This window comes from Lagenorhynchus albirostris, chromosome 8 (genome assembly GCF_949774975.1).
Source record: "Lagenorhynchus albirostris chromosome 8, mLagAlb1.1, whole genome shotgun sequence".
Taxonomy (NCBI): Eukaryota; Metazoa; Chordata; class Mammalia; order Artiodactyla; family Delphinidae; genus Lagenorhynchus; species Lagenorhynchus albirostris.
The window spans coordinates 14,693,920-14,711,455 of record NC_083102.1 but is presented as its reverse complement, the minus strand read 5'-3'; the positions used below and the strand labels follow the sequence as shown (position 1 = coordinate 14,711,455).

The 17,536-nt window shown below is 39.4% G+C and overlaps 1 protein-coding gene across 1 annotated transcript in view; it reads right to left on the bottom strand.

Annotated features, from left to right (window-relative positions):
* The window catches only part of KIAA1549 (KIAA1549 ortholog), an 84,169-nt gene that overhangs the window by 11,044 nt on the left and 55,589 nt on the right, over positions 1 to 17,536 (bottom strand). The window contains exons 16-17 of the mRNA XM_060156582.1: positions 9,356 to 9,402; positions 3,418 to 3,578 (exon numbers count right to left, since the gene is read on the bottom strand). Coding sequence (XP_060012565.1) covers positions 3,418 to 3,578; positions 9,356 to 9,402 — 208 coding nt within the window. The remainder of the gene's footprint in view (positions 1 to 3,417; positions 3,579 to 9,355; positions 9,403 to 17,536) is intronic.

Below are 17,536 nucleotides of genomic sequence, written 5' to 3'. Positions count from 1 at the left end.
CCTGGGTTTGCATTGCAGCTCAGCCACTGACAAGTCCTGTGACCTCGGACACCCAGTAATCACTCCAGCTGAGCCTCAACGCCTCACTTTTCAAATGAAGTTAAAAAGTCTACCTCACAGTGTTATTTCAAGGATTAAAAGAGATAAAATAGGTCAAGTACCAAATGCATAGGAGGCAACCAGGAAATCTTAAATTCCCTTTTTCTGGCTCTATCTGAGCTCTTCATTTTAAATAGCTGTACAGTTTACTACTGATGCCCTTATAACTGGGTACTGAGGGAGCTCACAGTAGTTTGCTATTCTGAATAATGCTCCAATAAACATCTTTGTACATGTAGTTTTTCTCCAGTATTTTGCGTTTCTTCAGTGAGGGGAGCCTATATTCCCAAACTTACCAAATCAAAGGCTCAGGATGTTATACTGCCAAGCTGCTTTCCGAAAGTTTAACGATTTACACCATCACCGGAAATAATACAATAGTAATAATAATGGCCGCTAATATTTATTAAAATTTGTTGTATGCCACGCACTATTTTAAGCACTTTACATTTGTTATCTTCTTCAATCATCAAATAACCGTAAGAGGTAAGTACTAAAGTTATCCCCATTGTACAGATAAAGAAACCGAATGCTAATTTCACCACATCACATTATTATAAAAACAATTTCATGATTGAAATGGTGGCTCATCATGGTTTTAATTTGCATTTCTTTAATCATTTTCAAAACTGGACATTTTTCATGTTTACTTTCATATGATACACACACATTTCTTTTGTGCATTCCTTCTTTCTGTCCTTTGCCTGTTTATCTTTTGCAGTTTGCCCATTTATCAATTTATGAGCCATTCTCTATAATAAGATTACCTCTTGGTCATATCTGCTATAAATCTTCCTAGGTACTACTTTCCTTTTGCTTTTGGTAAGTTTTAGACATATACATATTTGATAATTTTACATAGTCAGAAAAGTAACTTTTCTAGTATATCTTAGTATTTTTTCCATTTCAAATTTTTACACAATTTAATCCCTTATGGCAAATTATTAGAAAATAACTTCCTCTTCAAATATTTCATACATATAATTTCTATATTCCTCCAGATTAAAAATGAATATGTCTGAATATTGTTTGGTATAAGTGCTATGCAACAAGGTTCAAATACAAAACAATTAATGAGGGAAACAAGACCCACTGCAAAGCACAGCACCTGCAAGGTATGGGAAATCATGTAGGCTATCAGGATACATTCTTTGTTTTGTTGATTGACTGACAGACAATGCAAAATACAAGAACTGCCAAAAAGACCATACTGGATAATTATCCATCAATTATCGCAAATTTGGAATTGGCCTAAACTAGTTATTTGATGACATTATAAAACGGTATATTCTCCAGAAAATGAGAAAATAGCAAAAGGAATTATTTAACATGTAATGGCTCCTCTTATTAAAGCATCAGACTCCAAAAGGAAGGAAATGAACTAGGAAAATAAAAGATGGGCTCTGAGCCCTGCTAATAAAATGCAGTAAGACAGAGTAATAATGAACTCTGAGGACGTTTTAGAGTAGCTGTACAAGAAACAGAAAGAAAAAAAAAAAAAAGAAAGAAATGGAAAGAGCTCGGGGAACACTGAGTGATATGCACAAATCAGTGTTCATAGTATCAACTATTCATGAGATGAAGTTTCATGACATGGCAACAGTGATTTGTAATCTGGGGCACAAGATTGGGTCTCAGGCAACCTGGTGGAGGCCGACCGGCCAACTGCTTTGTCAGAATATCAGCTCAGCCATGCTGGGTGCTGTGTGTCAACAACCAGCAGTGTCTCTCATTATGGGTCTGGAAAGGGTCTCTTAGCTGGTCCACTTACGCTTCTGTTGGACTGATTAGGGAAATCAACTATGAGGTCTAGCAGTGTTTGAAAATGTGGGGATTTACAAAGATCTCAGAATGAATCCCTCATAAACGTCAAGTATCTACTGAACTTGATGAGGATTTGTTGTGGGTTCAACTAGTATCACAAAATTCCCAGGGGACCCTGAGACAAATGTATTTTTTTCTTTTCTTCTCATTTTCTGAAAATAAATTTATTCCTAATCTGGATATAATTATTGAGGATACTCAATTCAGAAACCATTATACCTTTTTTGCTTTACCAAAATTCTAAGGGCTCTTCCTTTCCTCAAATTTCTACGTGCATCTCAAAAACTGACAAAAAAGATTGTTAAAATATTGGTATTTATAGCTCTTTTTCTGAAAAAGCAAAACTGAATATATGAAAAAATTTTAATTCCTAAATTTTAATTTTGGTCTGAAAAAAAATTCCCTGTATCTTTACACTGAATATACTAAATATTGTAGTTTTACAAGTAAACCACATTATGTGTAACGTTTCCCAAACAACTAGTTAAAATATATTTTAGAATCCTTTAAAAATAAAACATATTCTCTCTCCGGCTTCAAGAGCTCCAGGAATTGGGCACTTTATGTTCTTTCAAGAACATAAACTGAGAACTTTTATTTCCTATGTGGAGATAATCTGGTATAGATTTTATTTGACTTCCAACAGGTAATTAAAGCAAACCTAAATACTAAAAGTAAAGAAAAGCAGTGTGCAAAGACTTAAAAGTTTAGTAATGAATTAGAAGACAACTTCAGAAAATGTGACCTTTCACTGTTGAACTGCCAAGTAAAGGACTGCACTGGTTACTCACAAATGACACTAGGATTGTTCTTTTAATGATGACATGAAACAGGAGGTGGAAAAAAACCTAGAACAGTTCCATGTGGCCACCAGCTTCCCCAGGCCCTCCACTGCCGACTCTGCCCATGCGTGACAGCAGGGAAGGGACAGGCATAGAGGCATGGGATAATGACAAGGACACTTTAGAATGAGAAAAAGATGATTATTAATAAAGGTAGAAGGGAAAAAATGAGGGAGGTAAGGCTCAAGGAGAAAACAGTGGTTATACCCTCCCAGAAATGACCAAATAAAACACAAATCTCCCTCTGGTCACTTTCCATCAACTTTTAGGTTGCTTATTACAAACTGGAAAAGTGCCTTCTTTAAAATAAACGCTTGTTTTTGTGCCACTGCAAGCACTCAGAAATAGGTCTTTCAGTTCACTGTAAGACTTCAGAAACGTTTTCCCTGGAAGAGGTGTGGGTGTGAATTCCATGTGAAGGGACTGTTTTCGAGACACTTACTCAGGAACAAACCAGAGGCCATCAGTCTTGGGATCTCAGCCACTCTCTCCTTTCCTACCTCCCTAGCCCTACATCTTTACCGGGATCCGAGGGGACGTGGCTCTTACCGGCGGAAGAGGCCAGTAACGGGATGCTGATGCTCTGGGAAGTCGAAAATGATCTCTGCAGAAGTTAGCTAAAAAGAAACGCAAGGTAAATAGCCACGTGTACCTGTGGTGCCCCCGACAGGCCGAGGCCGGGCCACCGATGACACCTCGTCAGGGTAGATCCCTCGGGCAGCACACGAGGTGGCTTCAGACGAGGCCTGGGGCTGCTGGGGCTCGGCAGGCAGCAGCTCCGCAGACTGCAGCAAACCGGGGCCAAAACCTGGTCTGAAAGCAAAGCGCACCCAAGCGTCAGGACCACACTTGCCCGACTCCGGCACTTTATTAGGTCCACCCTCAGCCCTTAAGGAAAAATAAGACCTATTTGTCTGTTGGCTCATTATCCATCTCCTCTCCCAGAACGCAGGCTCCAGATTAAAAATGAATATGTCTGAATATTGTTTGGTATAAGTGCTATGCAACAAGGTTCAAATACAAAACAATTAATAAGGGAGACAAGACCCACTGCAAAGCACAGCACCTGCAAGGTATGGGAAATCATGTAGGCTATCAGGATACATTCTTTGTTTTGTTGATTGACTGACAGACAATGTAAAATACAAGCACTGCCAAAAAGACCATACTGGATCATTATCCACCAATTATCGCAAATTTGGAATTGGCCTAAACTAGTTATTTGATGACATTATAAAACTGTATATTCTCCAGAAAATGAGAAAATAGCAAAAGAAATTATTTAACATGTAATGGCTCCTCTTATTAAAGCATCAGACTCCAAAAGGAAGGAAATGAACTAGGAAAATAAAAGATGGGCTCTGAGCCCTCTGAGGGCAGGGACTCTCTTTGCTCACTGACAAATCTCCAGGGCTATGAAAAGTATATATGCCATCCAGTATACATGCTGGAACACAGCTGATGCTTGTCCAATCCGCTGGATGACTGAAGAAGAAATGCTCTAGTTTACAGACCCAAAGAGGGTGTGGCTCAAGCCCCGGGGCCCGTTCACCTCCAGCGCCCAACTAAAGGGGTGGTTCTCAACCTTGGCCGCATGGTAGCGTTACCTGGGGAGCCCATGCTGCACCCGAGACCAACGAAAACAGACCCTTTAGACGTGAGACCTAGACACTGGTAGTTTTTAAAGCTCCACTGATGATCCTGAGCTTCATCAAGGCTAAAAACCAGTGCTCTAAAGCAGTGGTTCTCAAACTATTTAGTTCTAGGACCCGTTTGCACTCATAAAAATGAGGACTCCCGAGAGCTTTTGTTTATGCGTACCGTATCTATAGATAGTTTTCATGTTCAAAATTAAAACTGAAAAAATTAAAAATTCATTTAAAAATAACATTATTAAACCTATTACATGTCAACATTTTTAAAAAAATTAACTATATTTTCCACCCCCCTCAAAAAAAATTAAATGAGAAGAATTCTACATTTTAAAAAAATGTCCTTAAGAGGAGACATCTAGATTCTCATAAACTTTGTATTCAATCAGTTGCCATCAGTTATTTTAAGAAGAAAAGCTCACCTCACATAAATATGTAGTTGGGAAAAGGAGGAAGATTTTAATAGCCTTTCCAGATAATATTCAAATAGTATTTCGGTTAAATATTCTTCTTTGAAACCACACCAGAACTCAACAATATTTCCTTAAGGGTGAGTGGCAATACAGACTCTGAAACAGTATCAATGAACTTTTCATCTCTGTTACATTAAAACCACTGGTCTTTCTTGCACTTTGAATAGACCTATGCATGGTTTTACGACATTGGTCATTTGGAAAATACTGGTTCAATGAGTTATGCAGACTTTTATTTTATTGACACATTTTATTTTACAGTAACCCCAAATCACATTCATTAATATCACCATTGAGCTCATCAGAGAAGGCTTTAAGTACTAGGAAGCTGTCAATTGCACGGTGGCAGACAAATTTCCAAAATTCTAATTTTCACCTGAAAGCTCAATTTTATTATTGGCAACAAATGCTGTCAGTTGTTTTCCTTGAAGTGACAGGTTCATTTTCGAGGCCAAACACCCAAGTCCGCTGGCTGTTTGTTCAAGCAAAAACACGGCACCAGTTAGTTCAATTCTCGACTCAAACAAGTGAACAAGTGCCTTTCTTCAAAAGGCCATATTCAGCAGAAGTGCTTTATATGCATCTCCTCTTTTGTCACCCAGACTGTTAGAGACTCAAGGGTCTAGGTTTAATAAAATTAATTTTTACTACTTCATCAATGACATACTAACATAAAACTGGCATTTAAAAAAAAGCTGTGGGGCTTCCCTGGTGGCACAGTGGTTGAGAGTCCGCCTGCCGATGCATGAGACACGGGTTCGTGCCCCGGTCCGGGAAGATCCCACATGCCGCGGAGCAGCTAGGCCCGTGAGCCATGGCCGCTGAGCCTGTGCGTCTGGAGCCTGTGCTCTGCAGTGGGAGAGGCCACAGCAGGGAGAGGCCCGCATACCGCAAAAAAAAAAAAAAAAAAAAAAGCTGTGATTGCCCAGCAGTGAAGAACACTGGAGCGAGTCCGTCAACAGCTGGGTGCCACTGTCTGGATTCATGCTAAGGCACCACAGTTTCACCCACCATTGCTTTCGCACCTTGGTGCAAGGGTCAACTGAATGAGAGAAGTCAGATAACAATATTATTATAAAAAATAGTGTTAACCTGACAGACCTCCCTGAACAGTTCTCAAGGACCTTCTAGGGATCTAAGAATCTCACCCTGAGAACCACTCTTCTAAAGAAATTTAAGAATAAAAAAAGATGATAATTTAATTACAGTTTCTTGCAAATGACAGTTAACTAGTAATTAATAGATTACACCTGTTCGATGAGAAAGTACACCAACTTGCCCTTATTCTATACTGTGATTTCTGGAGTACAGCTCATAAACTGAAACTCAGGCTACCTATATTAATCTCTTTAAATAAATGCTGCTGTTTTAGATTGACCTCGGAAACAGATGTCTGACCTCTCTGGCCTTACATATCTAAGAGCTTAGCCAATGCACACTCCTTCTTCCAGATCTGTAAACTGGAGCTCACCTAACCTAATCATAATCTCTGGACCATCCACCCAGGAACTCTTGTCCTTTACTTATTTCTGCTTTACCCAGTCAATAAGCACCCTCCTGCCTACATTTGCATCCTTTTAATCCTAAATTGTGTGCTCAGATAGTTCAGTGCACTCCAAATACTCTAGAATCTTTTATCTTGGGTGACCGTAAAATTTATTATCCAAACCAGAACACTTTTGAGAGTGAAATTTATTAATAATTACACTGAACAACAGCTGTAAATTAGGGCTGAACTGGGCAAGTCAGGTCACCTGGTCCCCCTATCATTAGCTTCTGCCCGGGATCACCTAATCTCTACCTGTTTCCTTTGTTGCTTTTGGACCACAAAACACTGCCTTGGTGGGGGAGGAGGGTTGGGGAAAAATAAAAGAAATCCTGCTGAAAATGAGGGCAAATAAAAGAAAAAGTGGGTTTCCCTGGTGGCGCAGTGGTTAAGAACCCGCCTGCCAATGCAGGGGATACGGCTTTGAGCCCAGGTCCGGGAAGATCCCACATGCCGTGGAGCAGCTAATCCCGTGCACCACAACTACTGAGCCTGGGCTCTAGAGTCCGCGAGCCACAACTACTGAGCCCACGTGCCACAACTACTGAAGCCCGGGCACCTAGAGCTCGTGCTCCCCAACAAGAGAAGCCACTGCAGTGAGAAGCCACACACCGCAACAAAGAGTAGCCCCCGCTTGCCACAACTAGAGAAAGCCCACACACAGCAACAAAGATCCAATGCAAACAAAAATAAATAAATAAATAAATTTTTAAAAAAAGAAAAAGTAAGGAGGAAGCAGATAACATTCCTACTTCTGTGTGACTTCCGATCATTAAAGGGATAGTTGAATATGATTTCTGAGACTAAATCTGTTTATTAACAATTCCTTCACTGCAATAAATCAACTGTCTATTCACATGTGGGTCTGAATTACCAACCCTCTCTTCTGTTCTAATGGTCTATTTGTCTTGCTTTATACCACACTCTTAATTCCTTGACAGTAGTTTATAACATTTAGAACAATCCTAACATCTCATTCTTCTTTCTCAAAGTGTCTTGTCTGTTCTTGGCCCTCTGCATTTCCACATACATTTCAGAGTGAGTTTGTCAATTTCCATGTATTAAAAAACCCAACAAACTACTGGGATTGTGAATGGGACAGCAATAAATCTATAGATCACTGGGGGAGAATTGACATTTAAAAAATACTGAGTTGCACAATCCATGAATATCTTTCTTTAGAAGGCTTGAATATCTTCAGTTAGATTTATCCTGAGGTATTTTATATTTTTGAACGCTATTTTTTTTTTGAACGCTATTTTATATAGTATCTTTAAAATTGTTTATTTTCTGTAACTGCTCATAAACAGAATAGATTTTTGTATACTGGTCTCATAATGCTGTATACTGATCTCTGTAATCTTCGTATCCAGCTATCTTGTAATTTAACTATCTTGCTATTTAGCCATCTTGCTAAAGTCACTTACTTCTAACAATTCATGTGTTGACATTTTAGTTTTTTCTGCTACAAAATTATATCATCTGTGAATAATAGCAGTATTATTTCTCTCTTTGAATTCCTTACTCCTTTTGTTTCTTTTTCTTGCCTTATTACACTGGCCAGGACCCCACAGGGCAATGCCGAATGGAAGTGATGCAAGCCGGCCTCTTTGTCTCGCTCTTGCTCTCAAGAGGAAAGCTTTTAACATTTCACCATTAAGCAATATTTGCCAAGATACCTTTTTATCAGATTACTATCAGTCTGCTTCTATCCTGTGTTTGCTAAGATTTTTACCATGTATGGATGTTGAACTTTATCAAATGTTCTATCTATTGAAATGAGAACATTTTTCTCCTTTATTCACTGCAAAGTGGAGAATTACAATGATTTTTAAAAATTTTAAACTACTCTTGCACTGCTGGAAAAAAATCCAATTTGATTATGATATGATAGATATCCTATTGATTATATTGCTGGATATACTTGCTAATATATAGTTTCAAATTTTTGGCATCTATGTTCAGGAGTGAAACTGGCCCTTAATGTTTCCTTTCTTACAATGTCCTTGTCCTTCTTGTCTTTGGTATCAAGGCTATGCTGGTCTCATAAAACAAGTTGAGAAGTGTTTTCTCTTTTTTCTGTTCTTTAGAAGAGTTTGTATGACATTGGTATCTTTTTATTCCTTCAGTGTTTGGTAGAATTCACTGTTGAAGCCACCTGGCCCTGAAGTTTCCTTTGTGGGAAGAATTTTAATAAGGACTTTAATCTCAATAGTTATAGGACTATTCAGGTTTTCTCTTTCTAGGAATTTTTCAAAGAACTAACTTTCAGCTTTGTTGGTCTTCTCTAGTATGGTAGTTGTTTTCTACTTCATTAATTTCTATTCTTATTTTTATTATTTCCTTCCTTCTACTTCCCTAGGTTTATTAGGTCTTTTTTTTAACATTGAGACAGACACTTAGATTACTGATTTTCAGCCATTTTTCTTTTCAAATATATTTTGATTCTTTCAAGGCATCAAAGTGCCCCACTAACATGGCTTTACATGTACCACACAACTTTCGATACGGTGCATTTTTAAGCAAGCCTCATGAGTCCATCAAAAGTTTTGCTCAGCTTCTCAGTCACCTCCTCTGGAATCAGCAGGTATCCGCGGGAGAAAGGCAGGGCTCATCTCTCTGGATTTGCTAGATCTTGGCCCCATACTGCTTCATTGCCCTGTTAGCCACCTGGTTTTTTGTTTTTATTTTTAAATCTTGTCTAGCTTTTCCAGTTATCATCAGCAAATTATCTAGTCTGTCACTACTGGAAGCGGGACTTAAATTCCAACTTTTTTCCCCCTCTACTGGTTAGATCAAGATAACACACAACTCAAGAGTTTTTCATCTGCTCACATTAGCTAAAAGAAACAAATCTGCAAAATTTAAGAAACAGCATATGTGAGAAAGTCCTGATACATTTTCTCCTAAAAACCTTACCTTGGTAATGGGCCTGATGGGGGAGCCATTCCATAGTCTTCATATCTCTGGAAGAAATTCAAAAGAAGATGAAGATTAACATTCAATACTTATTATAAAGTGACAACAGCAAACTTACAAATTTAGATTTGCAGGATCAACTTCCAAGAGAATTATTTTCTCATAAAAAGTTAGCATGCTATCAGGGCATTCTGCCATCAAGTAATGCTAGAAGTTTCAGTTTGGGGAACTGGGCTAATAAACACACAACTAGTTTCTAGACCTTTCTTTCTTTTGTGAAAATATTAATAACAGACAGGGTTTCTGCACCTGCTCTTCTCTGTAGGCTTATCCTCTACAAACCTGTATCTTCTGCTAAAAAGGTGGTCCTTAAATGGCCACATTTAGTACAAATGACTATCAACATGGGCCACAATGGTCACCAGATCTAGTGGGTGCCCAACAGCAATTCAAATACACTCAAGAAACTAAACAATGCAAATGCTGTACCATGTTGTAGAATGCTATAAAAAGAGAAAGAATATAAAGAGAACCGTAAGTTAGACCCTAAAGGGTGAAGTGAACACCTTCAGTTTCTGACAGTTTTCTAGTACCAAGGAGACCCAGCCAAAAATTTAAGGCCCTGCCCTTAAATTCCATAAGGTGTCCGTGTATCCTTCAATCAACTCTTTTTACTTGAACTAACTTGCACTAACCAAGTGCTCTTTGACTGAAACAAGATGGCACCAGAATTTATTTATTTTTTTGGCTGCGTTGGGTCTTCGTTGTTGTGCACAGGCTTTCTCTAGTTGCGGCAAGCAGGGGCTACTCTTCGTTGCGGTGCTCAGACTTCTCACTGCGGTGGCTTCTCTTGCTGCAGAGCATAGGCTCTAGGCATGCAGGCTTCAGTAGTTGTAGCACATGGGCTCAGTAGTTGTGGCACGTGGGCCCTAGGGCACACGGGCTTCAGCAGTTGTGGCATGTGGGCTCAGTAGCTGTGGCTCTTGGGCTCTAGAGCATAGGCTCAGTATGTGGCACCTGGGCTTCGTTGTTCTGTGGCATGTGGGATCTTCCCCGACCAGGGATCGAACCCGTGCCCCCTGCATCGGCAGGCAGATTCTTAACCACTGTGCCACCAAGGAAGTCTCCCAGATTTAAAGAAACCTAGACCTATGTTGCATTCCTCATGAAATCAACATATCTTAACCCTAGCATACGTGGGACTCGGATTTTAACACTTCTTTTCAACAACTATGAATCATTATTTTGGAATCAGGTATTTTAGCAGGACAGTAACTCTGGACAGCATCCATCCAACTCCAGTCAGTTTAAACCAATAGGTTGTCCAGGATCAGGAGCTCCAAGTTAAGTTAGTAAGTCAGCCTTGCTTCTGGACCTGCTCTAATATTAGATCTTTATTTTTCTAAGCTGCCATTTACTGAATTATTATTTTGTTATGCACTGTATGAACACTAACTCAGGTCCACAGCAACACAAAGAAGTGCTCACTATCTCTGTTTACAGATGAAACCAACATACAAGGAAGTTAAACAATTTCCTCCTAATTTATCTTTCTGAAATGCTTTTAACCACTGGGCTGCACCACCCATAATTCCCTCCTGAATAAATCGCTACTTTGCGGGGTTTGGTGCGGGGAGGTGGGGAGTAGGAGCTTTGGAGTCAGACACACTGACCAAACTACTCCACTTCTCTTGGTATATTTCCTTAGGCCAAGAAGTACAGAATAATCTCTGTACCTCACAGAGTTCTGAAGGGATTATTAGACGTGAAACTGTGCTCAAATTACTTCACCTCTGACCCTCACTGCTTCCCCTCCCTTGGCAAAGGGACAAAGGTTAGAACCCTGTAGAGTTCCTCAACTGAGGTAAAAAAGCCAAAGGGGATTATCGAAGAAGAGAGAAATAGGACGAAAAGAAGTGTCAATTCCTTTTCCAAATAATTAAACAGAAATTTGAGACTGGATAAAGATTATTTACAGTGGCCCTTGTGCTTTCAGCACAGTTGGACTATTTAAACATAGTCACATGCAAAATAAAACCAAAAACAAGGATCAAGGCTTAACAGTTTACCTATCAGGATTTCAAAAGATCTAATAAGTGATAAACTAAAAGAAAATCAATGCAAAGTAGCTATCTACTCTTTAACTGTTTTATTACTGTAGTGCTAGGCATTTCCAATCTATTGTAGTCAGAAAAAGGATACTAGGGCTTCCCTGGTGGCGCAGTGGTTGAGAGTCCGCCTGCCAATGCAGGGGACACGGGTTCGTGCCCCGGTCCGGGAGGATCCCACATGCCACAGAGCGGCTGGGCCCGTGAGCCATGGCCGCTGAGCCTGCGTGTCCGGAGCCTGTGCTTCGCAATGGGAGAGGCCACAACAGTGAGAGGCCCGTGTACCGCAAAAAAAAGGATACTATTTTTCTAGAGACTACATGCCCCCAGTGAAAAGGTTGTAAAAAAAATTGCAGACAGACGGCAGGCATTTCCTTTAAGTGGGTCACACGTGTAAAAAAGTTTGGAGGACAAAAGAGAACTTTAAGGTTTCAATCAGCTAGGCGAATAAAAATCCCTTTTTAATGCATCCTTTCTTTCTATACAGTATAAAACAAGGCAAGAGAGCAAGAAAGGCAAGTGGTGAGTGGAGTCTGGAGGGGCCTGAGGTTAAGCAACCAGACGGTAAGGTCTGCTTGTAAAATATCTTAGCTCAGGTATTCACACCTGCTACTTAGAGGACAACTCCACGGAGGTTAACTTTACTCAGGAAAGCAGAAATACCACCTATTAAGTGGCCTGACTCGCCAACGTATAACTAACATCTTTATGCTGGCAAGAAAAGAATTAAAAATGTCATCAGATGGTAAATACAGGTTCATGGGGTAACTGAAGGCACCCTGAAATCCACATTCCTGTGGTTTTTCACCACAGTCAGCAGGAGCAAATAAATGGTGATCAGGTTCCTCCTGCCAACAAACAGTAACTTTACAACCAATTTATAAACACAGTGAAGTTACATTAGAGATGCCCAAATACAACCAATGATTCTGATTTTCCACTAGATTAAGTTGCTACCACTCTCATCAAAATATGAAGGGTAACATCAAAAGTTCACATCCAAACCACTCGATAAGAGTATTTATAAAAATCTTGCCATGGGTCTGCGTTGTTGGTTAAGATGGAGGCGTAAGGCATTATCACGGAATCGTTAATCTGCAACACGCATGAACAATAAGGAAAGAATAAAAATAGTAATACAGATCTGTCAAAAATTACTGCTGCACTTGATCAGCAGAAACCAAGCAAGTAAATAAGTGGGTAAAATATGCCCTAAACCGAGAAAAGCAGTGGCCGAGGGGGGAAAGAAAGATCCTGGCAGCACAGTGTGGCCCCTAACTTAATAAGAATAGCCATTCCTCTTTCTAACTTCAAAGATGTGGTAATAAAACAACACAATGGGAGACCACAGAACTATGGAAATAATGTGAGGACCAAAATAATGCCAGTATGACTTTAAGAAATCAACTAATGGGGAAAAGAACAGATACGGTTTAAAAGCAAATCAATGCCACAGAGAAAAGGCCCACGATAACCATAACTGAAGGCAGAGAAAAAAGAACAAAGTAGCTAAAGCAGCTAGAGATAAATGATAGATACAGAAAAGAGACCAAGATGAGCCAACATAAAAATAATTGGTACCTTCAACTCCGATAAATAGAACAGAGTAAGACAATTATTTCAGAAATAAAAGAAAAGAAAGTTTCCCTGAAGTGAATGAAAGAACTGAATCCAAAGATAAAATGGACGTTGGTTATTAAGGGCGGAAAATGATTCAGAAAAAGTGGTTGAATGCCAAGAACTATTTACGCTTCCTAGAGGCTATGACATATACATCTTCTATCAGAAAGGGAGAGATTAAGATGGCCACAAATTTCTGCGCTGAACAATTCAAGGAGCAAAGAGAAGCAACACGGAGATGCCAGCAGCAAACAAGTTCAGGTCGGGAAGTGAGATGAGAGCTCTCCTTTTGGAAAAACGCGACTAAGCAAAAAGGCTCCTGGAAGGTCTCCCTCTTCACTCCAAGTCCTCCTGTCACCCACAGGATGCATCTACTGTGTTAGCCTCTCAGCTTCTCAGTCTGCTCAACACCAATAAACAGCATTTCACTTGTCAGCCACCACCCTGACATCCTACTTTCAAGACCACAGGCAGGGAGATGACTAGGAAACCTTCCAATAATCTTGGTGAGAGATGATGATGGCTCCGACCAGTGTAATGCAGTGGGTAGATTTGAGAGGAAGAATCTACAAAGCTCCAGCATGTTTACTTGCCCACTACTTTCCCTTTCAGTGTATCGTCTATCATCGCTTCAAATGCACCCTCTGATCTGCACAACATCTCTTCCCAGTTGTCCTTTCATCACACATGCCTGATAAAGCCCCAGCTCCAGATCACTCCAACTGCCTGTTTTCTCCTTGTCTACACCTGGGTATCTGAATGCTGATAAACAAAACTACAGGACTTTAATCTGTGCCACTATAACTTCACGATCGTCAGTCTGAACAGCGGCCTCAATGCTAAGTAATTACGCCATCCCTAATCTGTTTTCTCTCATTCTCCATGATAAGTATTTCAAATTTCTACTCTCCCTCAACCCTCTTGCCTTGCCTTGCCACACTTGTCTCATTCTCAACATATGACTCTGCTTTCTCTACTGTGAGAATAGAAACCATGAGATGGGTGGTCCTGCAATGTACTGCCACCCAACTACAAACCGGATTGTACTTGCACCCAATTCTTTCTCCCTCCCATTAAACTGGAAGAAATATATCCCTTCATTTCTGAAGATAATTCCTCCACCAGTACTCTGGATCCCCTTTCCTGTATCAGCAAGCTCTCCTCCTACACTGGCTCAGTGCCATCAGCAATTAAACATGCTGAAGCCATGTTGATTCTTCCTCTCTTGCACTGTGACAAACCACTCTCCAGGGTAAAATGAGAGCAATCTTTCCAAAAGGCGCACCTAATGATGTCTCTAGCCTGCTCAAAGCCCTTCAGGATCCAGGCACTGCCCTCAGGATGAGGTCTAGGCTCCTAACCTCTCCGCTTCTTCCTTTCCCTCTCCTCCCTCACATCTCACCACTTTTACTTCCCACTCCCATTAGTTCCCCAGAACTAATTTCAAGGGTTGACTGCATCCCTGCTATCAATTACTGAAAGAGGAGTGTTGAAATCTCTGACCAGAATTGTAGATTTGTTTATAGATGCATGCAGTTCTGTCAGTTTTTGCTTCACGTATTTTGAAGCTCTATTACTAGGCACATAAACATTTAAGATTTTTATGACTTTTTTGTTTTGTGTAAAAAGATCCATTTATTCTAAAATTCTTTTTATTTACACTTTTTTAAAAAACATCTTTATTGGAGTATAATTACTTTACAATGTTGTGTTAGTTTCTGCTGTATAACAAAGTGAATCAGCTATATGTACACATATATCCCCATATCCCCTCCCTCGTGCGTCTCCCTCCCACCCTCCCTATCCCACCCCTCTAGGTGGTCACAAAGCACCGAGCTGATCTCCGTATGCTATGCGGCTGCTTCCCACTAGCTATCACTTTTACATTTAGTAGTGTATATATGTCAAAGTTACTCTCTTACTTCGTCCCAGCTTACGCTTCCCCCTCCCCATGTCCTCAAGTTCATTCTCTATGTCTGTATCTTTATTCCTGTCCTGCCCCTGGGTTCATCATAACCTTTTTTTTTAAGATTTTATATATATGTGTGTGTGTGTGTGTGTGTGTGTGTGTGTGTGTGTGTGTGTGTGTGTGTGTGTGTGTGTGTGTGTGTTAGCATACAGTGTTTGGTTTTCTCTTTCTGACTTACTTCACTCTGTACGACAGACTCTAGGTCCATCCACCTCACTACAAATAACTCAATTTTGTTTCTTTTTATGGCTGAGTAATATTCCATTGTATATATGTGCCACATCTTCTTTATCCATTCATCTGTCGATGGACACTTAGGTTGCTTCCATGTCCTGGCTATTGTAAACAGTGCTGCAATGAACACTGTGGTACATGTCTCTTTTTGAATTATGGTTTTCTCAGCGTATATGCCCAGTAGTGGGATTGCTAGGTCATATGGTAGTTCTCTTTTCAGTTTTTAAGGAACTTCCATACTGTTCTCCATAGTGGCTGTATCAATTTACATTCCCACCAACAGTGCAAAAAGGTTCCCTTTTCTCCACACCCTCTCCAGCATTTACTGTTTGTAGATTTTTTTGATGATGGCCATTCTGACTGCTGTGAGGTGATACCTCATTGTAGTTTTGATTTGCATTTCTCTAATGATTAGCGATGTTGAGCATTCTTTCATGTGTTTGTTGGCAATCTGTATATCTTCTTTGGAGAAATGTCTATTTAGGTCTTCCACCCATTTTTGGATTGGGTTGTTTGTTTTTTTGATATTGAGCTGCATGAGCTGCTTGTATATTTTGGAGATTAATCCTTTGTCAGTTGCAAATATTTTCTCCCATTCTGAGGGTTGTCTCTTCGAAGATTTTTATGACTTCTTGATGAACTGGCCACTTTATTACTATGAAATAATCCTCTTTATCCTTGTTAATATTCTTTACCATGAGAACTGTTTTGGCTAATGTTAGTATAGCCACTCCAGGTTTTGTGATGAGCGTTAGCAATGGTATAGCCTTCCTCATACTTTTAACCTACTTGTGCCTTTATATTTAATGTGGGTGTCTTGTAAGCAGCGGATAAGTGGATCTTGCTTTTTATCCAATCTGACAATCTCTGCCCTTTAATGGGGATATTAAACTGTTTATATTTAATATGATTACCGACAGGTCTGGATTTAAATCTACCATCTTGGTACCTGCTTTCTATTTGTCCCATCTGTTCCTTGTTCCCCTTTTCCTCTTTTTCCACCTGCTTTTGGACTACCTTTTTATTATTTCATTTTTACTCCTTTGTTGGCTTATTAGCTACAATTATTTTTTTTTTAGTGGTTGCTTTAGGGTATATGTTATATATTTTTCACCTATCACAGTCTACCTTCAAGTGCTATTATTCCACTTTGCGCATGGTGTAAGAACATTAAAACAGTCCCCTTCTACTTCTCCCCATCTGGTCTGGGTGCTATAGTTTTCAGACATTTTACTTCTACCCCACAATACTTTGCTACTACTTTGCTTTAAACAGTCAATTACCTTTTTAAAAGATTTAAATAATGAAGAAAAAAGTTTCCTACGATTACCCACATATTTACATTTCTAGTGCTTTTCATTCATTTATGAAGGTCCAGATCTTTATCTGGTATATTTTACTTCTGCCTAAAGGACTTTCTGTAACATTGCTTGTAAAGCAGGTCTGCCAGTGATGCATTCTTTCAGCTTTTGTGTGTCGGAAAAAGGTTTTATTTCACCTTAGTTTTTAAAAGAGGTCTTCACTGGATATAGAATTCTAGGTTGACAGTTTTTTCTTTCAGTTCTTTAAATATTTGTTCCACTGTCTTCTGGACAATGAGAATTCTGCTGTCATCCTTACTTTTGTTCCACTGTATGTTATCTGCCCTTTTTCTCTGGATAATTTAAAGATCTTTATCACTTATTTTAAGCAATTTCATCGTATTTTTGGTATAGTTTTCCTCATATTTCTTGTGCATATGGTTCATCAAATTTGGGGATCTGCAGATTTACAGTTTCAATCAAATTCAGAAAAAATTATTCCTTTATTTTTTTCTGACACCCTCTCTGCTCCTTCAAGAACTCCAATTACATGTATATTAGTCTACTTAAAGTTGTCCCACAGCTCACTAATGAGCTATTCATCTTTTGGTCTAATATTTACTCTCCTTGTTTCATGTTGTATAGTCTTTATTACTATGCATTCAGGCTTACTAATCTTTTCTTCTGCAAATCTAATCTGCCATTTATCCCATCCAGTACGTATTTTTCATCTCAGACATTATAGTTTTCATTTCAAAATTTGATTTGTATCCTTTAATATTTTCAATGCTTCTAATTAATATGTTCACTCTTTCCTCTAGTTTCTTGAACATACAGAACTCCATTATAATTCTTTTAATATCTCTGTCTACTAATGCTACCATCTATGCCATTTTCTTGCTTCTCTGCTGGTCTGGTTAGTTTGATTGGATGCCAGATTTTGAGTATT